The 12386-nt window shown below is 50.0% G+C and overlaps 1 protein-coding gene across 3 annotated transcripts in view; it reads right to left on the reverse strand.

Moving 5' to 3' along the window:
- The window catches only part of KCND3 (potassium voltage-gated channel subfamily D member 3), a 127904-nt gene extending 116070 nt beyond the window's left edge, over nucleotides 1–11834 (reverse strand). Inside the window, exons 1-2 of one of the 3 annotated variants that reach the window (XM_026864190.1) lie at nucleotides 11768–11834; nucleotides 6695–7879 (exon numbers count right to left, since the gene is read on the reverse strand). In XM_026864190.1, coding sequence (XP_026719991.1) covers nucleotides 6695–7803 — 1109 coding nt within the window. In that variant the 5' untranslated portion in view covers nucleotides 7804–7879; nucleotides 11768–11834. Of the gene's footprint in view, nucleotides 1–6694; nucleotides 7880–11300; nucleotides 11607–11767 lie in introns of those variants that run through there. The other 2 variants (XM_026864191.1, XM_026864189.1) reach the window with 2 other exon arrangements.
- Between the last annotated feature and the right edge of the window lie 552 nt (nucleotides 11835–12386).

Consider the following 12386-nt stretch of genomic DNA (forward strand, 5'->3'; position numbering starts at 1 on the left):
GCCCAGGCCTGCGGCCAGCGCCACGGCACCGCGCTGAGACACGGGGGCACCGCGGTACCCGGGGCTGGGGTCCGGCTCCCGCTGCGATGGGTGGCGGGTAAGGATGCTGGTTAGTGCCGAGGAAAAGTTTCTCTGTTTATCTGACACTTTTGGGGGGTTTCATTTTGTTTTTAACGAAGCGATCGCATTACAGTGCCTGGGACGCTCCTCCGCGGCGCTGGAACAAGCTGCTGTCAGTCACAGGGGCGGCTCCGGCCGCCCGGAATGGACAGAGCCCTTGAGAAATTGAGTTAAAATGTCTCATATTGTTTCCCTAACGTTAAAGCGGGGCAGGAGTTTCACTTCATGCTTTAGGTGCCCCACACTAGATCCGTGCCGGGGGAGAAAGTCCGGGTCAGGGCAGGATGTGCAGGTGGGCTCTGGGAGGCGGAGGGCGGTTGCTGGCAGCCCTCGGGCGGAGGGTTCGCCCCCGGCCAGAGGGGCTGCAGAGACACGGGTCGCTCAGAAACTCCCTCCGTGCCCAGCTCAGCTCCACGGTTCACACCGAAAACTGATTCCAACTGTATGGGCTGTCATCGGCTCAGAGACGTAATTAGTCTCGGCTGATTTGTTGCAGGGCCTTTAACTTCGCTTCCCCTTTCCCTTTCCTACTGACAGGAGCTACTCTGTCCCTTATTTTCAGCTGATCTCTGTAAATTCATTACTTCCACTGGGTCAGCGCTGTTATGAAATTATCATTTTATGAGACTAAAAATAGCTCCGATCCAGTCAGTAAGCCAATCACTTCCCTTCATCTCCAATGAAAACACAATGTTATCTTTAATCTCTATTTCTCAGGCACTTGCTGTGATGCAGGCTGGAATGAAAGGGGGAAAAAAAAGAAAGCGTAGCTTAGAAAAAAATCCGTAAATCAGTTGCTATAGATGCATCTCTGCCAAGGCTTCCATTGGTAAATTTAGCAGTCACATTACAATTTTAGCCAGTACCATTACTTGGCCTTATTCAAAATAATTCACTTCTCACACAACGAGCTTACCCTAAAGGGAAGTTATTTTGTCTTGCACATTACAAATGGTGTTTCTGCACATACGTGCAGTCATTACAAATATCCAAAGCCACAAGAAACCTAAGGACAGATAAATTTATTTTTTTTTTAAGAGAGAAAAAAAAAATCCACTGAATTCCACTTGCTCCGAGAATGAATGAAGGTATTTTAATACTTCTGGGGTTCTGGTGAATATAAATAGCTCAAAAATGAGATGCTTGCCTGAGATTTACATCAAGATAGTGAAGGGAAAAGGTTCCATCTGTAGTTCCTGATACAAAGACATTTTGCACACAATATCTGTAAATCCATTAGGAGACAAAAATTGATACACATTTCATATAAGATGAAGCTGGAGTCAAGAGAATGAAAGCTCAAGAAAATGGCTTCTTTGTGTAGCTCCATCAATTCATTGTCTGATTTGGACTTTCCGTATATTAAATTCAAGCAGTTCTTTGGCCTGTGGATATAAGAATTGTTGACTGTGTGGGAAATGGTGAGAGTGATGAAATTTTAGTGCCTCGCTTTACAAAAGGAAATACCCCCCATCTCATCCATCTTTCCATCGATGATGTTAAATATGCAAAGTGGTGTTTCTATTAAAGCCATTTTTTCTGATTCAGTTTAACGGCAGTTACTGAAGTACTGACACGCACAATGTGATTGCTGGGCCAAACGGCAATCTTGCCGGAGAAGCTGGGAATGGCAGAGCTCCAGAGATGATTTATTATTTTCCTTACGTCGCAAACTCCTCTTAGTTTGCATGAAGGAGGGTGAATGAAGGTTACTATCAGCTCGAGCGGTTTCGGTGCTTTGCTTTGGGGAAGTAACCGCGGAGACATCCCCATTCACGCTGGCAGCGCTCGCGGGCGGCGTGGTCAGCGTTCGGCGAGTTCACGCTGGTCTGGCTGTCAACAGTTTGGCAGCGAGTGTTTCCCATGCTATTTCCCTACTTAAATTTCATCCCCTCTCTTGCCCGTGATTGAACACCAATAAAAAAAAAAAAAAAGAAAGCCCAAGAAATACGCCAACCAAAGAATGACGTTTCTTTCGGAGGGGTCGATGGGGTGTCAGTTCTCTCGCGCTCTCTCTGACCCACCAAGGTACCACCTCGAACCAAGACAAACCCCAATAGACCCCTGCCCCCAGATCCCTGCTCTCTAAGCACTCAGCTAATAAAAACTGTGAGAAATTTCAGATCTTGCTCCAGACCAGGCCGTTGACACAACCAGGCCAGCACGTCTGTTTTATCGGCTTCCTAGCTTTAACCTGGCTCCGTAAATGAATGACATAGATAGGACCGTGTGGTCCAAGTCGCTGATGTGGCTCTTTCAGACCCATTGACCACTGCAGCCGAACCTGCAGGAGGGACAGTGTCCTCCAAACCGTTATGTTCTTGCAAATTGCAAGGGGGACAGTCAGGCAGAAGATAGATTCTCCTAGGACCGCTCCGAGGGCGCTGAGCTGTGGGAGCTCAGCCTTCGTTAGGCAACAGAAAATCACACGGCGCTTCCCTAAGCTCAAACCAGAACAAAATCCATCGGGGCGCTGCGGGGAGCCCGGCTGCGACGCTCTGCAGGGCCCTCGGGGGCCTCGCCGTGCCCCGGGACGGTGCAGGTAGATGTGGCACTGAGCTTGTCACAGCTACAATTTGCTGCCTATGCCGCGGGTTGCAGACACTGCCCGAGTCGGAAACGTACTGCTGTTGTCAGGTGAAATGAAAACAGCTCTAAAAAGCTTAGAAAAATATGCGCTCTAGGCAAACATGGTGTGGGGTTTAGTAGTGTGAGAGAGCTCTGGTACCACAGCCGCCTGCTGATGGGCAGGAGACGGGGGGCTGCCCCACCCACCACCAAATGCTGCTTAGAAGCGAATAAAACCAACACGCCGGTAACAAGGCGACGAAATTTATGATAATTAAACTGTCTGTATATAGATGTAAAACTGGCGGCTGTTGCGTACCGAGTTAGCTACAGCCGAGAGGGACGTGGACCTGCAGCGTGCTCCTCCGCTGCCTCGCGGAGATGGGGGGTCCCGGGGCTCCCGAGCCCCCCCAGCACAAAGCAGGTGCTGCCAAGGCTGATGTTCATCCCACCCGTGTTCTAGAGGAGGGCAAGAGGGAAGGTGGGGAGCTGCTGGCCTCTTGAGAAGAATGTTTCTGCATGAATTGGATAGCTGATTTTGAATTAATTTTGAATAGTTGTTTCAGTAATTCAGATTGATTTAAGATGCACCCAAGAATAATGCTTTCATTATAAAACCTCCTGAGCAAAATTTAAATCGTACTAAATTAAAAACAGCCTCGGTTAAGCCAGATGAGCACAGCAGAGGGATCAGAGATGCAGGGTCAGTATAATTTAATTCCTTTGCTTTGTTTCCCATTCCAGGAAAACCGTTGTACCTGTCTCCTTGGGTTGTTAACCACCTAAGGAGCTCGCAAGTCGGCCTGGGTTTCTCAAAACTGATTTGCGTAGTAATCCCACCAAAAGCAGCATTTACTCTCTGTTATGCAGTGCTTCACTTCAAGAAGAAATGCGTTTTTATTGCTTTTCATTTATGGGTCGATCTGCAAATTCCGCTGTATCCCAAAGATACTCTGGGATCTGGAATAACAGCAGCTGCTGTGCAGAACCGTAGGAGGGTTGATGGTTTCCTCATGTTAGCCTCGTTGGTTTGTTGTAAGCAAACTTCCCCTCTTGTCTAAACGGAGCTAACTTTTTAACGTCTTAATAACATGGGAAAAGTTATCCTGCATGTTCCTAATCCCTTTTTTAAAGCGCTCTGTGGCAAGCAGGGGTGGAATCCCAGTGTCGGGGAAATGTTCAATTATCTGCATTTAATGTTTCGGTGTTGAGGACAACAAGTACGTACCGACGCGTATCGGTTTGAGTTCAAATCCATCTGTGCTTTAGAAGTTCCTGTTTTAAATGCTGGCTGAGTTCTTAAAGGCAAAGGGCAGAAAATATTTAAGCTATTCATAAAGTCTCTGAGCACCGCTGAAACGCCAGCAGCGAACTGGCAACCCCCGACCAGGCCCAGTCTGACGTATTAAGAAGCACGTTGGAGGCTTTGGCTGCATTTTTGGCAACGTTTGTGTGATAGGAATTGCCAGTACTCTCATTAGTAACAAGGTCTTTCCAAACACACTGAAATGACTTCCGAGAGAGATGGAGGTGCAGGGAAATTCCAGTTTATCAAAACGGAAAGGATTTACGGGGAAGCGAAGGGGGCCAGGAGATGCTGACCGCCCTCACCACGTGGTGGGAGCCGGGGACGTGGAAATAACCTGAGGCTGGAAGTTCTGTTTCAGAGTCCCCGGGTCCCTGTGCCACGCTGCCAAGCCGTGGGCAAGCTGCCGCACGAGCCAAGGGCTGGTGCCGTCCCCGTGCGCCCGCAGCCGGGACCCCCTCACCCTCCCGACCCGCGCCAGAACGTGCCGCCCTCCCGGACGGGGCTCTGCGGGGCTGGGCTGGCAGGAATTAGGGTTTTATGGCTCATGGTAGCAACTCCTCTTTCTAGCACGGGTTTTGGGCAAGCCCGTGGGAGAGTGTTTGGCTTCGGGTGCTTGGACAAGGCGGCGTCGGGTGCCTGCTGGGCGGGTCGTGGGCAGAGGGGTGTCGGGGAGCACGGGGGCTCTGCGGGGTCTGCTCTTCTCAGGGGTCCGTGGTACAACACTGGACTTGGCTGATAGACTCTTTGCTAGAGACGTCTGTTTTAATTAAAATCCTGCAGCAAAAATCCCAAATAAGTAATCCTAGAAGTTTTAAGTCTTTGGCAGCATTTTACAGGTCCCTTTCCAGTGAACTCTTACAAAGCCGTGTTTAAATTTCTAATTTTTTAAACTCCTGTCAACTCATTTAGGGCACTCATTCATCTGTAATTTCTGTGATTACAACAGATTGAGAACACTTTAAAGTCCTCGGGAGCACTCTGGTTTGTCTACCCGCGCGTTCGGAAAGGAAGGGAAAGAGAATGAGGCCAAGTCACTGCCCGGGCAGGAACAGAGACACAGCGGCACATTCCGCTTGTGCGTCACAGCGAGGGGTTGTTCCCAAGCCCCACCGAACGTCCCCTCGCCCCCGACTTCCCTGCCACAGAGACGCCACCAAACGTGCGAACGGGCGCGGGGTGCGTGGCTGGAAGGAAAGGTGTGATCGTTAGGAAGCAGATGTCAGAAAACCGAAGCTGTTTTCACGCGTTTCCCCCGTGCAGAGCCCGCCCAGGCCGCGTCCCCTCCTGAGGCTGCTCGGGCGGGTGGTGGGGACAGCGGGGGGACCTGACCAGTACGGACCTGTCCGAGTCATGGGGTGGGCGAGTGCTGGGAGCCACAGGCCAGCTCCGTTTTCTAAGTAAGCACTGACTTCTTCTCCAGAGCAAGGAGCTTAGCTTTTGTCACACAAACTTGCAAACTTTGCTTAGATGTTAAAAAGGAGAAGGAGATCTTTTGGCTGACTATGACAAACATGTTCTACATTTCCACTTAATGAAGAAATTCAGACTTGCAGTTGTCATATGCTCAGATTCTGCGCCTTTCTGACAGCTGAATTATGATTTTAATAATTTAAAAGTGCTACTGTGAGCCTGTACATGTATAATAGGCACAGGGAAGTGTTTAAAATCAAAAGCAGTTTAGGGAAAAAGTGGTCACCGTATTCCAAGAATGAGAATTGTCTACATCTGAATATGAAACTCTCCAGTGGGAAAACTCTTTGCAAACCTAGAGTAACTTAGTATATACAAATATATAAACTTAGTTCTGATAGTGGATAGTTCTGATGCGTGGAATTCAGAGATTGCATTCGATCGTACCTCGGGGACTGCCTGAAGCGCGGCCGGTGCTGCCTACCTGCTTTTACATAACCCCGCCAGGGTGAGGGCTGGGTCATTCTGCTTACAAAGGTTTTAGTTCAGAGCAACAGAAGCTCAAATCTATAATCTCAGTCGAAACATCTGTATGACAGAAATGAAATATAAGGGAAAAGAGTGCCCTCCAGGCTACATTCCCCTTGCTTTGATATCATTATCTTTGTAGCTGTCCGTGGGACTGTTTGAAATTCTACTGCAACTGCTACAGCACACTCTTTTTTTTTTCTTTTGTTTAACTTGCAACCAACAAGCCCGTATCCTGCTCAGTTAAGTACAAAACAGGTCATGTCCTGGAGATCACTGTATTTTCAGTATAGTACCCCACAACATCCATTTGAATTCAGCAATACAGTTCCTGGCACATCAAGCGAAGAAACAGTGACCAACATCGCGACAAGAGACAACAGACACATCAGCGACTTTGCGTAACGTCTATGCCGAGAATGAACGTCTGAAAACATAAGCTCTAGTTGCCAGCTCCCTTACACTCGTGTTAACTTTTCTCTCCTGCAGAAGGAGTGTGAAACAGGACCTGCTACTCCACAGCCTTGCTCCTCCTGCACTCATTTACCATTGTGCCAAGCAATTGTCGAGTGGGTGTAAGTGCCTTTTCTGTTTTAAACAACTTCACATAAGCAGAAATTGCAGAAGTTGTAAGGCAAAGAACAATCAAGCCCTTAACAGTTCCAGCCCCTTTTCGAACATGCACCCAGGTAAATGCTTAGGAGTAAGCTCCTAGTACGTGCTTGCCTGCTGCTCAGTAAAAGAAAAAGTACTACTTACCCCAGTGTTGTCATGGTTACAATAGTGTACCAAAAGGAAGCAGGAATACTGGTGAATTTGCTTGCCGAGGACCCTTTCTCTGCATAAAACATCACAGTTGCAAAGATGATGATTGCCATAGTGAGGGAAAAGAGGAGAAAGCCAAGCTCGGAGGCACAGCTCTTCAAAGTGTAGCCCAAGATTCTTAAGCCTTGGGAATGGCGAGAGAACTTGAAAATCCTGAAAACCCTAAAAACCCTTAGTGTCACAAAGGCTCCGCTGACATCCTCGTTGTTGGTCATCACCAAGCCAATGTAGTACGGCATGATGGCCACCACGTCAATGATGCTCATCACGCTTCTAATGAATCGGTAGCGACTTGGGGCCGCAAAGAGTCTCAACAGATACTCAACCGTGAAAATCATCACGCACGCCGTGTCCAAGCAAAAGAAAGCCACAGCATATCTTTCCCCACATGGAAGCTCCTTGTTTCCAGGCACCGTGCCACAGGGGACAGTTTCCACGACATTAGTGATCACAGAGACAGCGATAAAGAAACCGGTGACATAGTAAAAGACTAAGGCTAAGGTGCTGGTGTGGGGGTTCTCAAAGGCTCGCCACATGGTCTGCCGGAAGCTCAGGGATGGCATGGACCCTTCTTGGTTGTTTTCAGAGTCATTGTCATCCATCAGCCGCTCTGCATTTTCCCGCTTTCTGTCCTTGTACTCTTCATAGCAGCAGTCCCCAATGATTTCAGGGAGGATCCCGTAGAAGGCAAGCTCTTCGTCATAAGCAGAGATGCACTCGTACCTGGGGTAGTGGAGCTTGCCAGTTCTATAAAAATTTAAGATGCACCGAAAGACCTCAGGGTCCCGGTCAAAGAAGTACTCCTTAGTGTCTTCGTTGAAGAAGAACTCCTTCTCGGTGCTGCCCAGGAGAGTGTCCGGGTATCTCTCCAGTGTAGTCCTCCAGGTCTGGAAACGCCTGCCGCTCACGTTGAGAATGATGAGCTCATCCTGCCTCTTGTTTTTCTCCGTTGGAGCCAGTGGCATGGGACAGTTGGCCACTGGCATCCATCCTATGGCGGCCGCCCTGGCAAAGGGCAGCCAGGCTGCTACTCCTGCTGCCATGATGACCCCAGGCCTTGCTACTGGAGAAGACAGTTAGGCTGCTCCCGAGACCCGCTGGAGGTCAGATCAGTTCCATCTAAAACACAGAACAAACCAAAACCACAGCAGACAGTCAGCGGGGTGTCCTGCCCCTCATGTTCGCCTCAGACACCAGCGCGCACCCAGGAATTTCAAACAGCTCGTCCCCCGTGCTAGACAAGGCACGTGGGAATCAGCTCCGCGGGGTTATGGCATTATTAGAGATTGAAATTTTGAATAGCAAATGATTCCTCATTAAAAGCATTTTAAAAGTAGCATAAACACGCTAATTTATATTTGCTTCCTTACAAACAAGACTAATCCATAATTCCCCAGGTGTAAGCCTCGTGCTCATCAGTTTAACTACAGCTGTCAAGAAAGAGCTGAGAACTCCGGTGAAATCAGCTTGCAGCTCACCCGGTGAAATGGTGTACGCCCTGAAAAGCCACGACTGGACTGAGCTGGGTTTCCAGTCTTAAAAAAGTTCAATCTGTAATGAATCTTGCACTCAGAGCATTTTCAGTCAGAGGAAACAGAAAACCCGCTCTGGTTTTCATTACTTTTCTTCTGCCTTTAATTAAAGTCCTGGCCTCCGCGGCAGTTTTTTGCCGCTCTCTTTCATTTAGAGATGGGTTTTACTCTTGTGAAATATTGCATCCCTTCCCCGGACCGGAGGAGAATTCTGACTTTTGGGGAAACGCTGCTCAGAATGTCTGAGCAGCAGTAAGGCTGAAGCCCAGGTGTGACAGCTGAGGGCTTGAGCTCCCAGCTGAGTACCAAGAACTTCAGAAGGAGGGAAGCCTCTGAAGCTGGACAACTTTCTTCCAGCAGAAGACACCTCCATGATTTCCCAGCTAACAGAGGCAGAAGTCCTTCAGCCGCAGAACTGAGGGACTGTTCGGTCGCAATGAAATATGTTCACTGCAGCCTTAACCTTTAGAGGAAAAATATCCCAAGTTGTCCAGACCCTCAGCCGCTGGAAGCCAACCTCCTCTTGACGTTGGGCAGTTAATTGTGATTCTGATCTAGCCATAAATTGTCTTTTTGATCTTCGGTCAGAGTTCTTACAATATTTAACTTTTCTTTTGACCTGTATTTACTTTCCCTTCCCTAATGTTTTTCCAACTCTACCATAAAATTATCTGGAGAAAGGCGCCGTTATCATGCAAGATGCATCAGGGGCCCTAGCAAAAGTCGCTTTATCAATGGAAATTCCATTGATTCCACTGACTGAGACCCTCAAAGCTTAATTACATCCTCTACATGGTATCCTTCTAGGCACTTTTACTCTGAAGTTTTGTAATTATATGAAAGCTGCCATTCCAGCCAGTAAGGCTGCAGCCTTATTGATTTCAACAGGCCATCAAAATACTGAATAAAAAATGATGGAATCAATCTGTGGTGAAAATGACTAAACTCCTCACAGAAATGCTCTTCCTCTTCAGGGCACATTAACATTCATCACCCTAATGTGGAGCATCTTTCTGTGCAATTTTTCTACCTAAAGGACAATTAAAGTCCCTCGTGCAAACATCTTACTGCTGCTGGAAGAGGTTTTGTAATTACGAAACATATAATAATCCATAGTGATGCTTATCCCGAGGAGACACTTTGCTTATACACACGGCACTGGAGCAAACATCCCACAATATTTTCCTGTAAAGAATTTGTTCAATATTACTCTGCGCTGTTTTTTCTCTCCCCCTAAAGAGGGAATTTACTGCGTTAATAGTGCCAGACTGACAGCCCTGGAGACCAGGCTCTTCCGTCTGCGCGGGGAGGAGGCAGAGCCCCGCGCTGCAAACTTTCTCTGTGCGACTTCGAAAATACGCCCCAGCCTTGAGCCGGGGGGATCTGGGGGGCCCTGGGGGGGGCTCAGGCACCAGAGATGCCGGTTTCTCGTGCCAGCAGTGGAGGATCTTTGGACTTTTATGAAACGCTGTGCTAAGAACAGGGCTGCAAAACAGGAGGCAGCAAAATGAGAACCATTCCATTCATTAATCACCAAATACATCCAGGCGAATAACCAAGAGACCGAGCTAATGCATCCTGTTCCTGTTTTCCCTGCTGGTAAACTGTCCTCTCTGCTTTTTAATTTCAATTAGCGGCACCACCACAGTCATTCTACCAGGACTGATTGGCGACGTAGGGTGACCTGACCAGCTACAGTATGCTGGATCCTCATCTCCCCTGATTTCTCAGGGGAACCTCGTTAGAAATCTCTTCTGTACTTTTATAACTTTGGTTGTAAATTCCAGGTTACCTACATTAGCTGCTGAGGCACTATAAATACTTCACATATAATTGTTCTAATAAAGCACTGGTAACTCATAAGTGACTTAACACTTTTTTAAATCAATTTTTTAAAGATGAAATGGGTCCTTCCATGCTGTCAGTATATGTGGGGAAGCTATAAATATCTCAGCTATGAAACGGACAGGGGATTAAAACAGAGAAAGAGAGGGGTGTTCGTCTGGGGAAGTTTAGTTCCCATTTCCCTGTGACCAAGAGATGCAGCTGGCTAAGAAAGCACAGTGCACACAGCTTAATTCTCAAAGTTGCATTGAATCTGTCCTACTCGAGCCTCAAAATACACACAAAAAAAAGAGAGTCGAGAGTCTCAGCTATAAATTGTCTGAGGAACTGAGGGGGAGAAGAGTAATAACATCTCCAGTCACAGAGTTTTTGCTTTTTCTTGTCCACGCGTCCTTGGAACTGCACCCCCTCCCCAAAGTAAGGGAGAAAACGAGGAGAGAGAGAGGACTGGGCTTGTAATTCAGAGCTGCACAAACTAAGCTGAGTAAAAACGATAGGAAGTGACTAGTTTCTGTACAGAACGTGGAAGGAATCCTCCTTTCCTGCCTGCCTGGGTTTTGGTAACGGCTAACTAGTCTTAGGAGGCTGGGAAGCAATTGGCCAGGCACCAGATCGACTGTACAGTCGACAGAGGCTCTTCAGCCCGCACGGCAAACAGACACACTTTAATTCTAACAAGCATATATTTAGGTACAGACATACTTCTAATTTTAATTGCCATAATTTCTGCATGTAATTTGAAAGGAACTAGTTAACAAAAGATCAGTGCCCTGCTGATGACATTTAGAAGAGCTGGTACACAGAATAAGATAATTTGCCTCCTCCTGATTTAAAAAAGTCAGTGTCTACAGAGAAAAGAATCTGTTTTCTTTAGACAGTTACGAGGATGGTGACATGGTGCAAGCAGATTTGATGGAAGAGCAGGTGGCTTGAGCCCCTGTCCCCTCCCAGCACCCTGACCCCTCGGGCTCCCTCCCCGGCCACCACGGGCTCCCGCAGATCCTCCGCGCCGCAGCCGCTTCGTGGGCACCATCGGTTCACCCCAGTTTCAAACAAAAACCTGCCAGGCACGGCTGGGTCGGTAAAGCTCTGGAGGAGAACTTCAGAGGACGCGGTTATTTCTAGTCACCCAAAGTGTCAAGAAATAAAGGAGGGATTCTTACCACATCAGCTCCCACCAGCAATGCCATACTTAATAAATGTCTCTTCGTAGTCTCACGAAGCAGAAACAAAACAAAAATCTCACAGCGTTTCCCTTTCTAGAGGCAGGCAGGGATGATTTAAAATACGACTGATAAGCATCCTGTGAGCTTCCTGATGAGACCCTGCTAATGGAGGGAAGAGCCTTGAGATCCTTCCTTCTCTCCTTTCCCGTCCTTGGCGGGTCGGGCTCACGGCAGAGATCTCTTTGCTTTAAAGCAAAATACGTCAGCCAGAGCTTCCATCTCCTCTGGCGGTCACACACTCCTTTCCCTTCGCAGTCAGATCACAAAACTTCCTGCAAAACCTCCCCTCCCTCGGTCCGTTGGAGACATTTAGGAGCAAAATCAACAGGCTTAGGAGAACGGCACGCGAAGTTGTCCCCTCCCTCCCTCCCGGCCGGGCTGCCCCGGCGGCGGCGGTGCCTTACCTGGCGCGGGGATGCTCCGCGCCCGGCCCGGGGATGCTCCGCGCTCGGCCCGGGGATGCTCCGCGCCCGGCCCGGGGATGCTCCGCGCCCGGCCCGGGGATGCTCCGCGCCCGGCCCGGGGATGCTCCGCGCCCGGCCCGGGGATGCTCCGCGCCCGGCCCGGGGATGCTCCGCGCCCGGCCCGGGGATGCTCCGCGCCCGGCCCGGGGATGCTCCGCGCCCGGCCCGGGGATGCTCCGCGCCCGGCCCGGGGATGCTCCGCGCCCGGCCCGGGGATGCTCCGCGCCCGGCCCGGGGATGCTCCGCGCCCGGCCCGGGGATGCTCCGCGCCCGGCCCGGGGATGCTCCGCGCCCGGCCCGGGGATGCTCCGCGCCCGGCCCGGGGATGCTCCGCGCCCGGCCCGGGGATGCTCCGCGCCCGGCCCGGGGATGCTCCGCGCCCGGCCCGGGGATGCTCCGCGCCCGGCCCGGGGATGCTCCGCGCCCGGCCCGGGGATGCTCCGCGCCCGGCCCGGGGATGCTCCGCGCCCGGCCCGGGGATGCTCCGCGCCCGGCCCGGGGATGCTCCGCGCCCGGCCCGGGGATGCTCCGCGCCCGGCCCGGGGATGCTCCGCGCCCG

This window comes from Athene cunicularia (assembly GCF_003259725.1).
Source record: "Athene cunicularia isolate RWA chromosome 26 unlocalized genomic scaffold, athCun1 chr26_part1, whole genome shotgun sequence".
Taxonomy (NCBI): Eukaryota; Metazoa; Chordata; class Aves; order Strigiformes; family Strigidae; genus Athene; species Athene cunicularia.